This window comes from Platichthys flesus, chromosome 10 (assembly GCF_949316205.1).
Source record: "Platichthys flesus chromosome 10, fPlaFle2.1, whole genome shotgun sequence".
NCBI classification, from domain to species: Eukaryota; Metazoa; Chordata; class Actinopteri; order Pleuronectiformes; family Pleuronectidae; genus Platichthys; species Platichthys flesus.
The window spans coordinates 15,990,755-16,012,666 of NC_084954.1; the positions used below are offsets into that span (position 1 = coordinate 15,990,755).

The 21,912-nt window shown below is 42.1% G+C and overlaps 1 protein-coding gene across 3 annotated transcripts; it reads left to right on the forward strand.

Moving 5' to 3' along the window:
- The first annotated feature begins 2,687 nt into the window (after positions 1 to 2,687).
- On the forward strand, positions 2,688 to 19,530 carry aspg (asparaginase homolog (S. cerevisiae)). 3 transcript variants are annotated; one of them, XM_062397129.1, is made up of 18 exons: positions 2,688 to 4,089; positions 6,477 to 6,603; positions 7,379 to 7,414; positions 10,091 to 10,202; positions 10,363 to 10,488; positions 10,597 to 10,680; positions 11,169 to 11,295; positions 11,380 to 11,492; positions 13,487 to 13,672; positions 13,821 to 13,934; positions 14,046 to 14,162; positions 14,336 to 14,431; positions 15,227 to 15,390; positions 16,721 to 16,807; positions 17,258 to 17,357; positions 17,444 to 17,500; positions 17,600 to 17,647; positions 18,422 to 19,530. In XM_062397129.1, exons 1-18 carry the CDS (start codon positions 3,864 to 3,866, stop codon positions 18,428 to 18,430), a joined length of 1,929 nt encoding a protein of 642 aa, XP_062253113.1. In that variant the 5' UTR covers positions 2,688 to 3,863; the 3' UTR covers positions 18,431 to 19,530. The 3 variants fall into 3 exon arrangements, with proteins under 3 accessions (XP_062253113.1, XP_062253115.1, XP_062253114.1); XM_062397131.1 differs by lacking the exon at positions 17,600 to 17,647; XM_062397130.1 differs by lacking the exon at positions 7,379 to 7,414.
- Positions 19,531 to 21,912: the final 2,382 nt, after the last annotated feature.

Sequence of the window (21,912 nt, forward strand, 5' to 3'; positions counted from 1 at the left end):
CTGGGAGCTCGGCTCCCTCTGGCTCCCACGTAATTCGAACACTTGTTAGAGTGTATGGTGCTAGAACACCATTAATCATTTCCGTGAACTTTGTTCTGGGAATTAAGACATTTACAGCCTGCTCTGTAAGCCAGGGCGAGATCAGAGTTCTGTAAAGTTGGCAAGATATTCACAGATTCGGACTTTCCGGATCAATAAGTCATAGGTGAAATGTTGTTAAAGCACAAACGCTGCATAATTCACACCGTAGTAATGTGGGCAACGGGCTACAGGCCAGTTTTCATCAATATGAGTCGTCCTCCGTGATGGACACGTAACATTGGTTTCTACAGACAGCTAGCTGAGAAGGGGCCGTCTACAAAGTGCAACTCCGAAAAGAGATATTCAATAAATATTCAATAACATCACTGTAATACTGTATATTCTCACTATGCTACAGTACAAAGTTTTTAACAATGTCCTTTATCATAATTTTTGGAAATATGTTTTAGGGAAATTATTCAATAACTTCGCGCTCATACTGTATATTCTCACCAAAATCCAGTCACAGGTCCAGCGAGTCCTGCTAACTATGCTACAGTATAAAGTAAAAAAAAATGTTATTTATCATACTTTTGGAATTTTTTGTATGAAGATTATTCAATAACTTTGGTTTCATGCTGTATATTGTCACCAAAATCACATCACAGTTTCAGGATCTCCTGGTGGCTATGCTACAGCACTAACTTTGGGAAATTGTGGTTTTGTATAATTTAGGGAAATATTTGTTATGAATAATATTCAATTACGCCAGCCTCATACTGTATATTGTCACCAAAATCACATCACAGATTCAGGGAGTCCTGCTGGCCATGCTACAGCATTAATTTTGGGGAAAAACAGATTGAGCATATTTTTTTGAGTATTCTTTATAAATATTATTCAATAACATCGGTCTCATACTGTATATTTTCACCAAAATCATGTCACATGTCCAGGGAGTCCTGCTGGGTATGCAACAGCACTAAGTTTGGGAAAAAGTTATAAAATTTTTTTTTATTGTGGGACTGTAATGAAACCTGTTCATCGTGAAACCCACTTTTCAACCTCAGATCCCTTTGAAGGCCTCCTACACCAAATAATCAGCATTCTCAGAAGAAGTAGTTTAGATCGATAAGATGGATTATGTGTCTGAGTCATTTCTGTCCGTCAATTCATGAAAATATGAGATAAAATTAGGTTCTGGCTTCAATGTTAAAAAGATTCTGAATAAAATTCAAGAAAATTGGGAAATACATTTTCTGTTGTTTCGCATAACCCATCAAGGGTCTCCTTGTGTTGGCCGTGTAGTTTCCCAAACTAAGTACTGTAGCATAGCCAGCAGGACTCCTTGGACATGTGACATGATTTATGTGAGAATATACAGTATTACAGTGAAGTTATTGAATGTTTTCCATAATAAATATTTCCCAAAATTATGCTCAATCACTTTTCCCCAAAATTAGTACTGTAGCATAGCCAGCAGGAGACCTTGGATCTGTGACAAGATTTTGGTGATAATATACGGTATTGCAGTGAAGTTATTGAATAATATTTATAAAAAATATTTCCCAAAATTACGCTAAATCACTTTTCCCCAAACTTAGCACTGTAGCATAGCCAGCAGGAGACCCTGGATCACTGACATAATTTTAGTGAGAATACAGTATTAGACCGAAGTTATTGAATGATATTCATAACAAATATTTCCAAAAATTATACAAAATCACCCTTTCCCAAACTTATTGCTGTATCATAGTCAGCCGGACTCCCTGGACCGGACCTGTGACATGCTTTTTGTTAGAATTTACAGTATGAGACCGAAGTTATTGAATATTTTCCATAATAAAAAAATTCCCAAAATTATACAAAATCGTTTTTCCCAAAGTTAGTACTGTAGCATAGTCAGCCAGACTCCCTGGACATGTGACATGATTTTCGTGAGAATATACACTATTACAGTGAAGTTATTGAATAATTTCCCTACATTTTTTCCCAAAAATTATGCTCAATTATCTTTTCCCAAACTTAGCATTGTAGCATAGCCAGCAGGACTCCCTAAACATGTGACGTGATTTTAGTGACAATCTACAGTATAAGACTGTAGATCTACAGTATAAGACTGTAGATTGTATTCTGATAATATTCTTATCTAATAATTCCCAAAATTATAGAAAATCACTTTTACCCAAAATTACTCCTGTAGCATAGTCAGCCGGACTCCCTTTTTTTGTGATGTGATTTTGGTGACAATATACAGTATGAGACCGAAGTTATTGAATAATATTTATATATAATATTTCCCAAAATTAAACAAGCCACATTTTTCTAAACTAAGTGATGTAGCATAGCCAGCAGGACTCCCTTGACATGTGATGAGATTTTGGTGAAAATATAAACTATTACAGTGAAGTTATTGAATAATCTTCATAACAAATATTTCCAAAAGTATGATAAATTACATTTTTTTAAACTTTGTACTGTAGCATAGTCAGCAGGATTCCCTGGACCTGTGACGTGATTTTTGTGAGAATATACAGTATAACAGTGTGGTTATTGAATATTTATGTAATATCTCTTTTCGGTGTTGCACTTTGTAGATGGTCCCTGCTCACTCGTTTCTCAGCAAGCTGTACGTAGACAACAATTTTCAGTGTCAATCACGGAGGACGACTCACAGTGACGACAACTTGCCTGTAGCTCGTTGTCCACATTACTACGGTGTGAATTATGCAGCGTTTGAGCTTTAACACCGTTTCGCTGACGACGTATTGATCCGGGAAGTCTTAATCTGTGAATATCTTGCCAACTTCGCAGAACTCGAGAAGTTATTCATTCGCAGTTTGGTGGACGCAGAGTGTAACCGCCTCAAATAACACCAGAAAAGGTAGCTTTATTTTTCGCTAGTTGCTTTTCACACAAAAAAAGTCTCGAAAAGGATTTGAAAAAGTCGCCAGATTAAGCGAGAAAGTCGCCAAAGTTGGCAGCATCGCTCACTGGTTTGTTTTAGCGCCGCAGATCAGCTGTGTGTCGGTTGTCTGTTTTTCACACGAGCTGTATGTCTGATACTGACGGTGGGGTTGCAGGTTGATCTCCTGCATTTCCATCAAGAACAAGTTGGTTCATGTACTAAGCTAAATGTCAGGACTTTACGGTATGAAGATGCGCATATTTTGGTCTGTCGATAACAATCAAAGGCCCGATAGAACAGATGAGTGGATTTAGGAAGTGAAACCCTGGAGTGCTTTTATTCTGAAACGGATTCGGGAAGTGGTGTAAATACATGTGTGATATAAACAGATAAACATTGTGGTTCACAGCAGAATAAACAGTGATAATTATCTTGCCTGAGTTTTTAATGTTTATCTGATGAATTTACGTCACAGACAAACACTTTCTGTCTGCCTTTTCAGAATAAAAGCACTCCAGCGTTTCTGTTTCCTTGTTTAAAAAAGTGTTTTTTATTTTTACATCATCCATCTTTATATACGTATATGGTTGAAACATGAGGCTTATATGCTGAAAGGCAGATTAAATACCTCCATGACCTAAAGCAGCACTACATGATGAGTTGTCCCCACTGGCGCCGTTAAACCAGTGAAGCGAGGATGTGTTTGTGAGTGTGACGTCACCCACAGTCGCTCGATAATCAGCTACAGCGTTCACAAGGTTAAGGGCTGTGGTCCCGCCCCCCGTGTGCTGGGAAACATATTCACCATGGCCCCCGCTGCTCTGCACCCACAGCCGGAGGAAAAGCACCCTCCGTCTTGCCACTGACTCACTGACAGCGCCTGTGAACCGGAGACTTTGTGAATCTGTGAAGGAGACAGAACCGAGAGCGAATCATGGCGGACAAGATGACACCACTGGCCCATGCTCTATCGCAAACTAAACTGGACCTGAGTGACTCGAGTGACATTTCTCCCACTCGCGCTCAGCTGCAGACATGCCGGAGGAGAAAGCTGTCGAGCTGCAGCTCGCTGGAGACCAGTAAGCTGGTGCACGCTGCCGAGAGGAACGTCCTGGTCCTCAACACCGGGGGAACCATCGGGATGACTATGCATCCTGGAGGTAACTGAGTCTCACTGATGTAACGGCTCTGCTGCCTAGCAGTATCTAGTGTACGCGTGTGTGCATGTTCGTGTGCATGTGTGCGTGCAGGTGTGTTCGCTCTAACATGAGCAGGGAGCGTGCGTGTCAACAACACGTGAGCGCACCCTGAATTAGTCCCATAATACAAACAGCTTAGCCACACTGCCGCACACAGTAGATGCTCCGTGCACCACCGTGGCAGGACGTCTTCAAGGGGCAGGCATTAAGGGAAAGAGTACGAGTTCAAAAAATCACTATTTATAGTGCGTACTGCAAATACAAGAGAATCGAGAAACCCAACCACTTCGTAATAGTCAATATTTTTCATTCTGCGTGACGGTATGATGATTGACAAAATTGGCTTACACCCCCAGCACCACCTTAAAGTACCCCCTGGCAGAAAATGGTAAAAACACACGCTATTCTATAATAACAAAGTGCTGCGATTAGATGCACTGTTTGAATGTGTGTGTGAAAGGGTGAATGTAAAACGGAACTGTAAAGCGCTTTGAGTGGTCATCAAGACTAGAAAAGCGCTATATAAATACAAAACCAAAACCAAAACCATATTTTTTCAATGAATAATATAACAGGTTGTTTACGCGAGGTAATGGGCAACATTTGGAGCGTGTGGGGAGGGAGACTAACATCCAAAGGTCCCTCCGGCTGCTGGTACAAGCTAGAACAGGTCTTTTTCAAGGCCGCCCATCAGTAGTAGATTTTTTTAGTTTTTGTGTTGTAAATGCATTGGAAATATACTGAGTGGGAGTGGGCGTGGGAATTTGGCTGCAACACTGTTTTTCCGGGAAACTCCAAAAGTTTTTGAGTCCACAAGACACTTTTGGAGTTTCAGCTGTAAACAGTGTTGCAGCCAAATTCAATTGAATTGAAGTAAATAGTGACCACTTCAAATGAAAACACTTCACCCTCCATCGGCATAGTAGGGACTACATAATGAGTGAAGTTTCTTCTCTCTGTGATATATCCCTTTAGGAAGAGATGTTATTGGGATGCAGTTGTCTCTGTATCGTTAAGATTCTATTAATAGCACTTTTCTTCCAAAGAGTTAAAGTGCTATGCAAAATATATTCAGTAAAAACCAACAAACAAAAAGTATCAGCTGTAGATTAGGTATATTCTGTTTAGGCAGACCAGAAAGTAGAGCATAAAAAGAGTCCGTCCGGCGGGTGATACAAAGGATGTTATAGTGTCCAGGAGAGAGAAACATGCAGTCACATGCTGCCAATGTTCTTTGGATGATTAACGACATTCTTAGTGACATTTCAAGGTTATGAGGCAAAAATGACTCATTGATTTGACATTGAGATCTTTTCCTGACTGAGGCTTAGAAAATTCTCTGCCAATCCATTTCTTGATGTTTAAAAAATACAGTTGAAAGACATGTCAAGTTTCCCAGGAGACACAGCAATGTAAAGCTTTTGTGCTCCTGGTGATGTGTCCACGAGGCAGAAAGTAGTGGTTCAAAACATAGGACCTAGAGGTGAACCCCGAGTACACCACAGTACATTTACTTCAACTTTTGGATGAACATTCAAGTAAGGTAGTAAGTGAGAGAGAGAGAGCAAGGAGCCTGAGGTCTGTCTAAAATAGGGATCGGCAACCTTTACTATCAAAAGAGTAATTTTGCTCCCTCTTCCCCCAAATACAATTTGTCTGGAGCCGCAAAACATATTTGATAACACATTTTATAACTATTTTTATATAGTTATAATATATTTAAATATATAACTATAGTTTATATAAATATATAAACTATATAAATATAATATATATATGTATAATATAAATATAAAAACTATATTATATATAAATATATAAACTATAGTTTTTTGCATTTATGAAATTATAGACCAACAATAAAGAAAACTGTTGACATTTTATTGCTACATCAAACTCTTATGAAGATGAGGAGAAAATACAATGGCATAGGCCTTTGAAATAAATGTTCCTTCAGCCATGTACATCAATCAACCGTCGGGTAAAAGAATGTGACGCATCTTTTAGTTGGCGAAATATTACTGATCTCAATGTGTGTATCTCTCTGAGCGAGCGAGCGGGCGGAGCCCCTTGGCTGTGTGTGTCCGCTTTCTGGGAGCACACACACATACTTTTTATTATGTATTTCAGAATATCCTTTAATCCATAGCTTAAATACTATTTACTCAGTGTGGATAGGAAGAATAACTGTGATTTTTCAACACCTGTAAAAATGTAATTTCTTACATGTACCACTAGGGTTCAGTATGAGACTGATGTCTGGTGTTGTGATGGTCTGTTAACTCTGCTCTTCTCCCTAGTGGGCAAGGATTAACAGTATCGCCTTTTTCTGTTTCTTTAACCCACAGGGCTCGCACCAGAACCCAATGCACTAGTGAACTACCTGCGCAAGCTGCCCTTCCTCCATGATGCGATCTATGCCGAGAAGTCGTTCCTGTATGAATACTATTCCTTTGCGGACACCCTGGTCCTGCCGTAAGTGCGCCCACCTCCTTGCTCAATCAATATTTTGAAGAACTAATACAACATATGTTCTGCTCTTCTCTGGTACAGTTTAGTGTAAAGAATCACATCTTGATTGTACAAGTAATAAATAATTTTTATTGCACAAAGATTCTTCTCAATAAAAGCCTTTTTTTACAAATATTAAACTAACCTTATCAAACTGTCATATTTTTCATGTGCATACATTTCAAATCTGTTGCCTCAAGGATCATCATGTAAGGTCCCAGCACAGAAACAGTAGGTATTGGTAGTGGTTATGGACCTTGAAAATCAATTAAACAGAAAAATTATCAGTAACATGTTCAACTGCTATTCAAAGAAAAAAAATATAGAGGGCAAAGTATTACCTATCTTCATAATGAAAAAATGAATGCAATACATGCATTGTTATGTTATTGTCCTTGACAGCTAAGGTTTTTGTTGAGTAGCTCATATGTAGCTTGTATTGAAATACTTAACTTAATGTATGTGCAGACCATTGCCAAGGAAATTAAATCATAGACATGCTCGTCTGACTTTTTTTGCAAGGCGGGTTATTGCTATACGTTAATCAATTTAGAAATGACTATAAACTCTGCATCCTCATGAATATAACATGTACCCAAGAGTATAGTTGTTATTGTCACTAAACAGTGAAAGATCCATTTCATATCTGAAGAAGACGATATTGAATCGAAATTACTGACTCCCAATATACAATAACAATGACTTTAATGATCATGAAATGCTTTTATTGCTTTTACAGGAAGCCGATGTCTCAGTTTGGCCAGCCATTTCAAGGGTGCTGTAGCATTGGCAGCGTTGTGTGTGCCTGCATTGTGCATGAGAGTGGTGTGAGCCTCTGCTTAGGGTGTGCTCGCCTGACAGGAAGCGCATGCCAACATGGCCTTTGGCATGAGGAGCAAATAGCACGAAGGACTCAGGAGTTCAGAGCTGTTTGCACTGCCTGAAGTATTTCTGTGTGTCTAACCCTGCACTTGTGAATGTCATCTCTGTAACCAACAAGCCATCTGCTTTAAAGTGTGGCATGGGGGGGGATAGCCTGATGTTTTTCTTTAGGTGTATTTAGTAAATCGCTGCCATTTGCCTGCTGGTTAATCTGCTCTACTGCATGTTTTGATTTTTTCGATTCTTTTTAACGTTGTGTTGTGTTATTGTCTTTTCCATGTGCTGTGGATCAGTGAGCCTAAAATCCCTTGTGAGTGGGCTCCCAGCCAATCAGCAGTCTCTGTAGGGTCTTCATTAGTGATAGAAGGTGCCTCGTCTGCCAGAAATGTACATTCTCTCACAAATTTCCATACCCCCCTTCACGTAGGCTGCTGCGGTGGGATGCGGCAGAGCAGTGGGGAGGAGTGTGGTGTGTGGTGAAGACAACGGATCCATATAAGCTATATCCATATATATATATAAGCAGTTGTTAGTCAACTGGTTTTCCATAAACTCGCAGTTGAGGCTGTGTGAGCAGTTTGTGAGGCTCATAATAATATTTCAGGACTTCTCTTAACCTTACAACTTGTCCATACCCCCTGCGACACTCGGCTGTCTTGTGTTATTTTGTCAACTGCTTGTCAAAAATTTGATATTTATCAGTTTTTTTAAATAATATTAACGATTTACAACCATATCATATTTGTTAGACTACTTGAACATGTTTAATTAATATTATATAAATGTTTAGACCTTCAGTACAACGCAATGTTTGCTCATCCTTGAGTGTATACTGTCTAATGGGCGTACTGTTGATAGTATGCAGTTGCCAAGCTTATTTTACTGAGGAGGCAATTGGTTTATTGATTTATTGAAAAGCTTTATTCATGTGATGTTTTGAGGGTACGCCACAAGGCTGCCTGCCCCCTACCTCCACCCATCTCCTTCCACATCTCGAGTCCCCCAACACACACACACACATAGACACACTATGAGGCATCTTAGCATGGATATATGCAAATGCATCGCTTTGCTCCACCTCAGGCTGCTCCGCCTCATAGATATGAAATTTGTAATATGAATAGTGTTTTCTTGGGGGAACTTTGGACTGAATATTATTGACAACATGCATTCTCGGGTCGTGTGTGGACTTGAGGCTAATTAGAAGAGTGTCTGTCGGACGTCTGGTCGGGGTGGACTGGGACTTGCCTCAAAGTCCTTCCCCCTGCTGTTCCATTCAGCTTATATCTCCCTGTTATGAGGCTGTGGCGGAGGGGGGGGGGGGGGGGGGTTGTTCCACCCTGTTTCACCCTGTTTCTTTAGAAGGGAGATTAAAAAACGAAAATCTTTCCATGGTTGTTTAGCCAGTCAAGCTGCCTTATACGCAGTGTCGCAGGTGGGGCGGCCCGATTAAACTCCACTCCGAGGCGATTCATACAAGGTTCCCTTCCTTGGAATTGGAATGAAACAGAAACACAAGGTTTCAACCTAATCTGAGATGACTCGCAAAATAACCCTCAAGATATATTAACAGCAGTAATAAAGCCCCACAAAGCATTAGTACTTCATTCATTGGCCCTGAAAGCTCAACACACTGCAACCTCAGAAAACCCATTCAAATACACACAGGACAAGCAAATACGGAGGAGAAAGTATCTGAAGTCGATTGTTCGAAAAGTAGCCAGAGTTCAGAGGGGAGACGACTCATTTAGAACCATGAGTCATCATTTTAGGAGACGAGCAGCAAATCTTTATAGTTAAGTCAGGAGAACAGGGACTTTGTGTGAGACCTGTCTGTCTCAGCAACATGTATATTATATTAAATTATATTAAAATAAATCCTGTTTCTTTGCCAAATAACAAGTAATGTTATTGTTACTTTATGGAGCGGTGAAAGATAACTGATTTGATCTTGTACTGGATTTATTAGATGTTAAACTAGCAGCTAAAAACAAGAAAAAGTAGAATAAAGCCCTGATTTTTGCCGTGTCCAGTGCTTGTGTTGTCCAACTCACGATTGATGTTCTCTCAATTTGCTCTTGGTTTGTCTTTTTGTGTGTTTTCTGAAGTCGTAGTGTGTAGAGCTGTCAGGGCCGCTGCCATGCCCCTCCCTTATACACTCCTTAAAATGCCTCTGTGTGTTTGTCTGTATGTGTGTAAGAAACAGGTTTTGATTTCCTGCTCCTGAGGAACAAGGCTAAACACACTGAGTTACACTTCATAGAGTCATCTAAGTTTTCAGAGTATCCCCATCCTTCTTCAAGTATTCTTAAAAGCTTAACCAGAACATGAGGCGACCTTATGAAATAATGCCAATGAACACAAATAATCAATAATCACAAATCAGACAGTGATAATCCTTTGTTAAAGCACGTGCCTTTTATGTGGTTTTGAGTGAACAGCAACCCCTGTAATGACTAAAACCCCTGATTGTGGACCGTTTGTACTTTCTGTGTTTATTTTCTGTAAACATGAATAGTTTTGCACACAGTCACTGAAACTCAGACCTAAAACTTGATCTATGTTCCAGGTTGTCTGAACAAGAAAAGAGGATCGTCTACACTATCTTGGAGTACGACCCTTTGCTGGACTCCTCAAATATGACCCCAGATGACTGGGTGAAAATTGGAAAGGACATTGAGGTATCTGCTGTTGGATTCAATGCCAAATAATATCGTGTATTCTTTTGAAAGCTCTCAGATGATGATAAGATCAAAACAATTGTTCATATGATATAACATAATGGGGAGTCAAATTAACTAGTGATGGTGCGTTTGTAAATTTTGTCTTGTCTGTCTCCAGAAAAACTATAAGAACTACGACGGCTTTGTGATCCTGCATGGCACAGACACCATGGCTTACACAGCCTCTGCCCTGTCCTTCATGTGTGAACATCTGGGCAAACCGGTCGTGGTCACCGGCTCACAGGTGAGAGCTGGCTGCTGGACACTAACACAAGACAATATGTCTGCACCTTTTACTGTTGCATCTCAGGGTTGTTCTGTCTTCTTAAGATACGGCATGTTCTGTCTTTAGGTGCCGATCTATGAGATAAGGAACGATGGCAGAGGCAACCTGCTGGGGGCGCTGCTGATCACTGGCCAGTTTGTCATTCCTGAGGTGAGGAGCCATAGATGTGTGGAGTTGCAGAATAAATATAATTCACTTGTAGTAACTTTGTTTTTTTTTAAGCTTTCCATTAGTTTTTCCTTTTTTATTATGCATGGGGTGTATGAGGGAATTGTGATGAAGGTATGAATGAAATAATACATGAAAAGAACTAGTCCGTTGATATTATAAACCTATATCATGTTAAGAAGATGCAACATGATCTACAAAAACTATTCTGAGCATTCTTGACCCTTTCAAAGGTCAAAAAGTCTCCTAAACCACTCAGGAGAATTGTCCTGAGTGTTTCACAATACTGAAACACAACTACCAGAACAGGAAAAACAGTATTATCCACTGTGTGGTTTTCTGTGCAAGTAAAAAAAGTGCAGTTAAACTTGTGTCCCCTGTATTTAATTGGATTTTACTGAAGTAAAAAGAAAAATTTGATCTTGTTTGAGTGTTGATGAAACTGTTTTTTTTTTTTTATCTCCGTTCAGGTGTGTCTGTATTTTAACAACAAACTCTACCGAGGGAATCGCACTACCAAGGTGGATGCTGGGAGTTTCAACGCATTCTCCTCCCCTAATCTTGGTCCACTGGCCTCAGCTGAAATCGATATTAAAGGTAAGTCAGGGGTCCGGTTGAGCCTGTCGTCGGGAAGCAGATATACCTGATCTTATTTCTTATTTGTCTCTGGCTTTTCCACAGTCAACTGGGATGAGGTTTGGAAGCCAGACACCCAAGACACGTTTCAAGTCAGCACCGACCTGAGCTGTAACATCGGCCTGCTCAGGATCTTCCCAGGAATCACTTGTGCCACTGTAAGTCCCTATGAGAAATATCGTTGATGTTATGCAGGTGATGCAGTGTCTGAACTGGAGCAGAGATGATTATTACCTCTGCGAAAGAGGTTTTCGTATGTGTTTGTCTGTTAGTTATGCAACAACTACTTGGCGGATTACCATGAAACTTGGCATAAGTGTCAGGAAAGGACCCATTAATACAGAACAGGGTGGCAGCTCAGCAGCTGAAGCTCAATGTAAGTTGGGTGATGTAGCAGGACAATGTCACTAAACACTGAAGTAAAAACATACAAAACAAGAATGGCACTCGGAGAGCACATACTGTAGCTCCTCTTAGGTTAATGCATTATCCCTATTATATTATTAAAGAAACTTAAAAAATCCTGACTCCTTTAAAGATAGAATGGGTTCTTCGTCAGATCACGCCTCAACCCTCCACAAAACCCTAATGGAAATCAGTTCAGTTGTTTCTGCATAATCCTGCTAAAAAAACTAACAAAAGCAGATGAAAACCTATTCTCCTTCGCCGAGGTAATGACTTGAAACAAAGAAAATCCACCTTTTGGAGTGGTAACCTTAACCTAATAGTGAGGTTGTAGAATGTAGAAAGTTAATTACACCCCACGTCCCAAGACTTTGTCTGAGCTGAAGACGTTCTGAACATCCTGCAGATCTGACAGCTGCTACCGGAAGCTCTGGTTTTGAAGGAGGTTTTGCCCAGTTAGGAAATCCACAGGTTTACCCTCTGCTATTTTCCACCAGCGCTGTTGATGTGTAAATGGATTGTTCAAAAAATACAAGAAAGATTAGAGTTGTTCGTGAGTTATTGGCTTAAGCACATTGTGTTTGTCTTTTACATGTGACTCTGGAAAATGTTTGGGACTTATTTCAGGAACAAGTAATGCAGAAAATCAGTTTGTTCCAATGGGTTCACATGCTTTTTATTGACTCTGTATTTGCATGAAGTTTCAAATCATCCACTATGAGTAATGTACCCGTCCATTTTTTTATGTGTAAATACAGTTTCAAATCAGCACCAGATTAAATTAAGTCAAATGAAGAACGGGATTACATTAAAGACTTTAACAGCGCCATGCAAATATTTTTATCCAGGCGTGTTGTAATGAAATAATTTTCCTCCTGGGCAATAAACGTGATTAAGTGTATGTTCGTCAAAGGCAACTGACTGCTCCAAACTGCAATCAAATATAGTTAAGCTTAATTTAATTGTGCTATTACCCATCTTCTGTTACTTTGCCAGTCATGGAAACTGCCATCAAAGCTCAGCCCAGAGAAAGATGAGAAGGAGTTATGGGCCATGACCAATCACCCTGTAAAGAGGGAGGATTGGCACAGATACTGTAACATTTAGGTGCACCTCCCCCTGCAGCGGCTGCTGGGGGAGCGACTTTACTATCTCAATCTGCTGCCGCTGCCCGGCTCGGCTATCAAGACTTCCTCACAGCTTTTAACTGCCTTCGTGGGGCACTATTTTGATAAGGCACCAGGCTCCCTTGTTCGCCGCCCCGCCACTGCTGCGTGAGCGCCTCATTGCTAATCTGCGTCAAACATTTCTTGTCAAACTGCTTATCTCATCAAAAAATTACAGACTGTGCCCGGCACTGGTAATGTCACCTTCTCCTCACGTTTTATGGTAACTGCCGTGGTCTTGCCAAGTGACTTTATGCTTGCTTACACCTTCAGATTAATTGCTTTCCTTCTTGCCATTTCAGTCATCTGCCATTCTAGTCACAAGCCATGGCTAATGATGTGGTATAGGGCCTCTCATTGCCAGCCAACCAGTGATGAAGATATTGATTGCGTAGATGGCGCCAGATGGGCTTTTTAGTGGAGTGGATGGTAGCACGCCTTGGAGTGAAAGGGGCTGCAGGAAAAATAACATGGAATACTAATTCCTCAATTTGATTCTACACAGTTGAGCGGCCAGTTGAGTTACTCATAAATTGTGGGTGTTTATAATAATAATAAACTGTGGTGGTGTCCGTTTCCAGGTGGCGGCTTTCCTGCAGCCGCCCATGAAGGGTGTGGTCATGGAGACCTATGGCAGCGGAAACGCTCCAGACAACCGCCCTGACCTGCTAGCGGAGCTGAAGAAGGCCACCGACTCTGGCATCATCATCATGAACTGCACGCAGTGTCTGAGGGGCGTTGTGTCCGCAACATACGCCACTGGAACGGTAGTTCACGTTCACCTTTTCCCCGAAAACGCGACCTTTCAGTTTTTGTGATTCATTTTCCAGATACAAAAAAGAGAATCTGGTCCGTGACTCAAACTCATTTCGAAAGAAGGAATTAAACCGACAACCCATTGTCTTGATTTCTCAGGCGTTGGCGAAGGCCGGGCTGATACCTGGTGGTGACATGACTCCAGAGGCCGCCCTGACAAAGCTGTCCTATGTGTTGGCCAAGAAGGACCTTGATCTTAAAGCCATGAAAGAGGTCTGGATCTTCGTAAACAAATACAGGTTTTGGAGGATCCGATTATTTCCCAGAGAAAGGAGAAGAGAAAAATGAAAAAAAAGTGTGCTTGTGTTTGTGGCTCTGTCTTAGATAATGGGTAAAAACCTGCGAGGTGAAATGAGCTGCCAAGGGAAACCCGAGCTGGGTCTCAGAGACAGCCGCTTCATCCAGGTCATCGCCAAGTGCCTGAGCGTCAGCTGCAAGGAGGTGAGGACGCCACTGCCCACCGGCTTCACCACTCCTAACTGAAGTCCAGACTTTTCCTTAAAGTTGTGGTCATTAAGATGCATGAATATATATTGAAAAATACAATGACATTTTTTTTTTTTTTTTATATTTAACGTAAGCATTTTTATCATGACATTTTGTTTTTTCTCCAGGAACTGGAAGCCATACGTGACGCTCTGACTCCTTCCCTGGCTTGTGCTGCCGCTAAGATTGGCGACACAGAAGCTTTAAAAGCCCTGAGAGAAATGGTACAACTTCACTGTTCATTCCATCGGCATGTCCAGTTTTACTACACTGACATTAACACCCCTCTCATACACACACCTTCAAATAGTGGTTTGTTTTAAGGGAAGAAAAACGTCCCCAGCTAAAACCTATTGTAATCAAAAACAGGTTAACCAGCCTTCTGAGCTCAATGTGGTGTTTGCTGTGACAGTCTGAACACAGCCTACTGCTAGACTTTCACATAAGCTTATCTAAAAGCATGCTCGGTTTGTCATTTTTTTACACTGATGCATTTCCAGCGTCACTCTCTCCGTATTTAATGGCCGCAGCAAACACACTGGTGCACAGTGAAACAAAATCATCAGGCCCGACTGGTAAGGCAGGCCCTGAGACGTCCCAGCAGTCACATGTACATGTATGTATGTGGCTTGACTGGTATGCAGTCGCTGCTTAGACAGTTTCTGTGGACTGATTTCTTCCTTTGATATCATAAAATCTGTTCCACGTTCAAACCTACACAGTTTGTGACGGATTTGATCCACATCCTCCTCGTATAAAAATCTAGTGCTGTCTTTACACAGCATCAGACTGCAGAAAGGGTACACAAGCCTGTATTTAGAGTGTACGTGGGACACTGTTTTTTTGTAATATAGGAACACCCAACCCTGTGCAGTGGTCTGGGTCAATATGTTTTTTGGACGATAATGGAGGCAAAAGCTTCTTAATTAATTCTTATGTGTGGCACGATATTTCACCACACCGGTTCTTTAACGACCAGCTGAAATAAAGTGAGCCTGTTGTGTCCTGCTCTTTCACAGGGCACCAACTTGTGTCAGGGAGACTACGACGGACGCACACCTCTGCACGTCGCGGCCTCCGAGGGCCACCTGGGTCTGGTGCAGTATCTTCTGAGTCAGGGAGCTACAGTCTACGCTAAAGATCGCTACGGCGATACACCCCTGTGCAACGCTGTACGCTTCAGGTAAACCGCACCTGGGTTTGAAACTGTGAGAGCTGATGCGTTTGCTCTTCGTCGATCTCTTACGGTAGTTATGTCATTCATGAAGCTGCGAACACAACACTTAAAATCCCCCCCCCCCCTTTTTTTTGCCATCAGCAACCATTGTTAATCCTCTCAGTCATCAGGAGTGTTTCCTGCAAACATGTTGTTAATGGCTCCTAAAGAGGGAACTTCATTAAAAGAGCTGGAAGGTGGGAAATGACAGGAAGGGGAGCAGCCGCTAGGGGATGCAACTCGTAATGGAGTTTAGAGGCCAGGCAACAAACTAATTAGGCAAATTGTCACCTCACAATATAGACTGTGTTTATTTTTACCGAAGCGGATTTTAAATTTGGGTCACTCATTCACTTTGACTCTGAATGCCTATGTGGCAGGAGCCATGTTTAATGTTTTCTGCTATAGCTGCTACGTCGAGCCTCGGGGTGAAAACGGTGTGTGTGTGTGGTGCCAAATGGCTGTTGTCCTATTTTAACGGTTGGCTTAACTGCAAGTGTGGACTTGTTTCGGTTGCAATTGCAGAGGGATGCACTCAACGCTAACAGCAGTCGTTACACTGCCTACAGTAAACCCTTGAACATGGCCTTCGTGAAAGTACTTACAAAATAAGAGAAAGTTACCGAACTGGAGTTTTGAGTTGCTACCAGGATGTCAACATGTCTGACGCGCATTTTAGCGACTGCAGCATGATGACCATATACGGGGTGGCAGAGAGCAGGGAGAGAATAAAAAGGGTGAAAATACGAATGTGGGGAGTGTCCTCCGAACCAGTCCTACCAGCCTGCTCCCAGTTTCACAGATGAGAGATACTGGCTTCTTAGCACACTCAACGGGTAATAGTTTCTTTCACTGACTCGACAAAGAACTAAGCATTAAATTGTCATCTTGTGTCAATTCACTTTTTCACATGGCGAGGGCAGCTCTTAATGATAAACAGCTCAGGGATCAACATCTTTAGGCCTTTTGGTTTTATTTTGTAGTCTTGCTTATGTCACTTCAGGTGACTCCTGTGTGGGCGGTTGGTTCTGGGCGATAAGGAACTTGTTCCTACTCGCCAAACCGCCACCAGTGCCACGTTGACTCTGTCAATCAAAGCTGAAAATTCAAGACATAGTTTAGAATCAATGTGATCAAATTAAAATGCTTGAAAGCAACATTAAACTTAAGTGAAGCTTCTGAAAACACTTCCTTATACAGGTTTATCAGCTGGTATAAACTGAGTGAGTTTGATAATAGTTTTCATGTTTTAAATATACAGTAATATTACTGTCATCTCTTCTAATAATTCATTTAGACACAAGGAAGTCGTGAAGCTGCTGAGAAAGACCGGAGCTCACTTCTCCAGAGACAAGCTGGAGGAAGCAGGAGCAGAGCTGTGCAGGTGAGACACCCAGAAAGCAGGTCGCCAAACAATCGCACACAGTTTCTCGGTTGCTCGGCTGTGCACACAGTGACCCATCCTACATAGCTGACAACCAGTCGCCCCACTCTGACACAAACGGCAGGAATGCTCCCAGGCAGCATAGTTTCCGATCTGCGCCGCATCTCTACTGTCGGCAAGTAGACACCGCGAGCTGAGACACTCGACAAGCATAATCAAATCTGTTCCAATGAACCATTTCAGAAACACGCCTTTTGTAAGGTACGAAGTATGGCTCGTTTCCCTTTCAAGAAATAAGCCAAACATCACTGACTCCTGAAGACCAAGATTAAAGATTCAATTCCTTGATGTGCTGCCCAGTCTCTTTATACCACCTGGGCTAACCCTTTAATTGTGTTAATAATACTTATGTTCTTCTGTGTAATAACTCTGTCATTTCCTGTGTGTCAGCCTGGCATCCATCAGTGACCTGGAGGGCCTGGAGATCTGGATGCTCGCTGGAGCTGACCTGGCCAAACCAGGCTACGACGGACAGACGGCACTTCAAGTGGTAGGTTCAGGGCGGACACAATCCTCGTTAATAAAATCACTTTTACATTTTGAAATTAAAACCACTTCTCGTTCTGTCTTCACCAGGCCCAGGCTGTCGGCAACATTAGAGTAACAACGTTTTTAGCTCCGTTCTTGAACCAGGTGACACTTTCTATTCTAGCTGCTTCATAGCTTTCTCTTTCCTGACAAACAAGCACAACAGTTTCTTCTGAATTACATGTTTGTCTTGTTTAATTTCAGACCGCATTTGGTGAATTTAATTCATATGTTGAGGATGATGAGGAGGAGGTAAATGGCACAATGTGAATTTGTGCAATTCCTTTTTTATATATTTCCCATTAGTGGCCCCTCAAAACCATGGCTCCCTTTCTTCTTTGTGCACATCCATTTGAGCCTATGGTCCATCCATTTTTGTGTTGTGTATCATTACATTACATTACATTACATTTCATGGTATCGCAGTTGTGTGTACAGCTGCATGCTTTGCACAAGTTGTATGGTAAACCCCTGGTCCCTGTATCTGTATCTCATTGGTCAATCTGTCCCCATTGTATTTCACCTAACACACACACAATACACAGTCAAATGTATTAAAAGGTTTGTTCACATTCATCACGTCTTGAAACAACACTGAATGAGCTCCAAAGTCCTCACTGTTTCAAATTAAATTTAAAAATGGAGAAATGTAAGGGAGCCATTGCCAAACAGCTTCACCTCGCAGCTTCAACTTTTAGAAAATAAACATCAACTTCAGCTGAAATTTGAAAAACAAATATTTACACATATCAGTTTTCCTCCATCTCTTATGCTGAAATGACTTTATGAACAGAGACAGAATAATTTCAGTTTTTCAGGAAATTTCTGCCGTTTCAAAGCTCAATGAACTGAACTTCTTTGTCTCAGAATTTCAGAGTTTGTCTTCAGATCAAATCTGGTCACACCTGATGGCTGCACACAAATGCCTGAGAATATCATGTGTGTGTGTGTTTGAGTGTGTGTTTTGAAACACCTCTCACCTCACCACTGCTCCATATTCATTTTGTTTCCTTCTCCCCATGGCAGAGTGGCTGAGTGATCCAGTTCCCCGCCCCACGCCTGTGGCACAGCGAGGTGACGCCGCCTCGACCGACAGGAAGCCGCCCTCCATTAGCGTCCACTTCCTTCCCGAGCTGTCCCCCCCCACACGCCGCCCACCCTCCTGCTGAATGTCCCTATTGCACTCACTTTTGAATGTCTGCTTGTTTGTTTGTGGTGGAAAGCCAATCGCTGCCCACACGAAAGCCAGTTAAGAATTGTCCATGAAGGGCACCGAAGGGCACCGATGTTTGTACACGTACATACATATGTAGGAAACGTATTATACTGCTGAATGTTTCGATTTTAATTTGTGTCGATGAACGTTGAACAACAGACTGAGTTATTGTTCTGTCAAGACAGGGAATTCAGAGCTTCGCCTGAGCTGTTCTGTCACGGAGACCTGCTGTGAAACTTCCCATGACTCCATGAACAGCGAAGGATGGCAAAGAAACAACTTTTTTAACAGACAAATTTGAAAAGAGCACATTACTTAAATAAGTATTGTCGCACTGTTCTAAAGCAATATATTCATCATATCTAAGAAGCACAGAGTACCTCACAGATCTTATTTGTATTCTTATTTTTATAGCAAGATGCTTGTAAAGTATTTCGTTTCCTGGAGTATGAACCAACTGTGGCACTTGACTCGGGTCTAAAGCATAGTATGGTGTAAAGTCTGGTCTCGAAGCTGAGATCCTCACTTCCGTCTGCTCAAACAGGTATAACAAAAACCCTCCAGACTCATCCAGCCTGTTTCTTTGTGCCGTCCGTCGAGCTGGAAGAGTCACATCTCTCCTTTTGAAATGTAAAAGAAGAAAAACCATCGCCAAACCACCTCAGTTTCTGTCTTCTGTCTGTACGAGTAAAGGCTCAACAGCGCTGCTCTTTAATTTGATACAATTTACTCTGTAAACCGGTCCATGTACATTTATTATCAAGTTTTGATGTTTTGACTTTAAGTTGCAAATACATATCAATTGCTTCAGATGAGCTGTTTTCACTGCTGTTATTGTCCCAATTTTGTGTATTTTTAAAAATGCAAACAAAAAACGTGTGTGAAGCTTTAATGAAAAATAAATTTTGAAATGAAATAACCGTCTCCTGTTGCTTGACACTCACATCCTTGCTTAAGATTCGCGAGCAATTTCTGATTCGAGGTGGTTTTCTGTATGAATTAGTGCATGAAGGCCCAATTGTTGATGGCGCTACTGTAGGTATTTTGTGTTTCTCACAGAAATGTGGTCACAATAAAAAATTAGATTGCTTCCCTAGGCCTTCAGCGGAAACACATCAACACACAAACTGGAGCTGATCAGACACTCATCAGTGTGAGCTCCCACAAATCTGACACTGGGATAAATGAAGAGGTTAAAGCCTAAATCAGAGTTGACATAAAATTCCTCAAGTCCATGTGACTTTTGCAGTTTGGTATTTGCAGTCTCTTGTCTTGAGGGCGGCTGCCCCTTCGTGCGCCTTGTGGAGCAGGTGGAACCCAGCTCGTCCGGTTAGACCAGCATGGGTCTCATTCCTGCCTGAATGAGAGGCTTGTATGAACCTAGCCCCAAAACACTATATAAAGAGCTAGAACTCTGCAGTCACTCAGTCTGGGCTGGGATGGCACCAAGGGAGCACCGTCGCATGGGAGAAGAGTCACCTGCTCCAGGTGAGCACACTAAAGCGGCCTCCGTTTGTTTTCCTGTGGACTTATTCTTTGGCAAGTAGGTTCCGTCGTGTTGTTGAAACCTGTTGTGGTGATGTGTGTGCTCGTGTCGTAACCACAGGAGGATCTCAAGAGGCTACATCCAGCTTCTGCTTTTCAGCTGGAGAGTGGAGGACGGACGTTTTACCCCCGAAAAAAGTGTGTAGTCTCGCTGATTAAGTGGTTCTCAACAGTTCAACAGTTCTTAGACAAAATTGTGAAATGTTTAGGACCACTTGACCAGCCAGACCAATGCTGCTGCCGGAAAACATCTGAGGAGGCCGGATTCTGATCGAGTCATGTCAAACTGTGAGTTGTGTTCTCTCCGTCTTCCTCTCTGATTGTGCCCCCTTGTGTTGCAGTGCCTAATCCCAGCCACTGGGTCGGGGTTGTAAAAAATCATCAGGCTTCAGTAATTTAATTCTGCTGGCAAGCACACACATTTTTAACAACCCCGCTGATGCACCGACGCTGCTGTTTCTATCCCTGTGTTTTACTGTTGCTACTGTTCAGAGGTACTGATTAAAACAAGTCAATAAAAAACCCATTTGTCTCTGTTGAGTTTGTGTGGGCTGGTGGACGCGGAGTCTGTGGGGACGGCTGCTGTCCATAGTACTGAAATTTCAATCTCTGAAAAACCACCGCGCTTGCTGCCATTTTACATCCAGTGCTTCAAACCGGAGGGAAGCACTGACTGTTATTTAGTCAGGGATGATAAATAGTGAAACTTGGGGTAAAATATCTCTGCTTTGTACTTGATTTATGACAAATGTTGTCTCTCGTTCTCTACCAAACCACTTCAAAGTCTATATGTGGACTCAGTTAAACTTTAAAGACCGGCATTAAAACTTTACGTTGAGTTCCTTTAGTGTCAGGATCAGTCTGGTGGGAAAACTTGACCAAGAGACTCTTCAAGAAAATCCAAATGCCCTATTTTTCCAAGGAGTACAGGCTACTTAATATTGCATAAATCATTCATGAAAGCACCGTGCACCGATTACTCCCACCCTCTCTGCTTCATTTTAGACAGCCCCCATCTCCTCTTTTCCTTCTGATCTCCCTCCGTGCACAGAGAACCATCAATATTTGCTAAACGTTTCTCACAAAGCCGGGTCCGTGCACGAGGAGAAGCTGCAGAGGTCTCACACGCAGGAGGATAAGACAGGGGAGAGGCATTAATGAGATGCCCTGAGCGATTCCTCCGTACGTGCACAAGGGCAGCAGATGTAGCAGCACTTGCACGTCCCAGGGGGATCCACGTCCTCCGAATTTCATCAGCGGCTGGAGGGGTGGGGGGTGGGGGTGCTGGGGGGGGGGGGGGGGGACCCAAGCCAGGCTCCCCAGTGGGGAGGGCTGGGTGACGGACGTGGTAAATCATCTTTACTGTGGATTGTAATTATTGGTCTACACTGACAAGACCCCCCCCCCCATTTCCTCCACCCTATCTTTTAAAAAAGTGTGTGTGTGTCTGTCCTCGTGTGTATGAGTGCAACAGGGGGGGGGGGGGGGGGGGTGGTGACATGCGTGGTGTGTGAGGTGTTTGTGGGATCAAAAGTAATTTATTCATGCCTAGAATATTTATTATTTACCCCCCTCAGCTCAGGCGTTACAGCATCATTGTCTCTTTTTGAGATGATCGTCTCTGACCTGATCAAGATTAAGGAAAACTTGGCACAAAAAAATCTGTCTGATTTGGTGAATATTACAATCTCCTGAGTTTAACTTCAGATCAAGTGTTTTGGTACCTGCGGACTCAACTCAACCAGCAGTGTGAAAT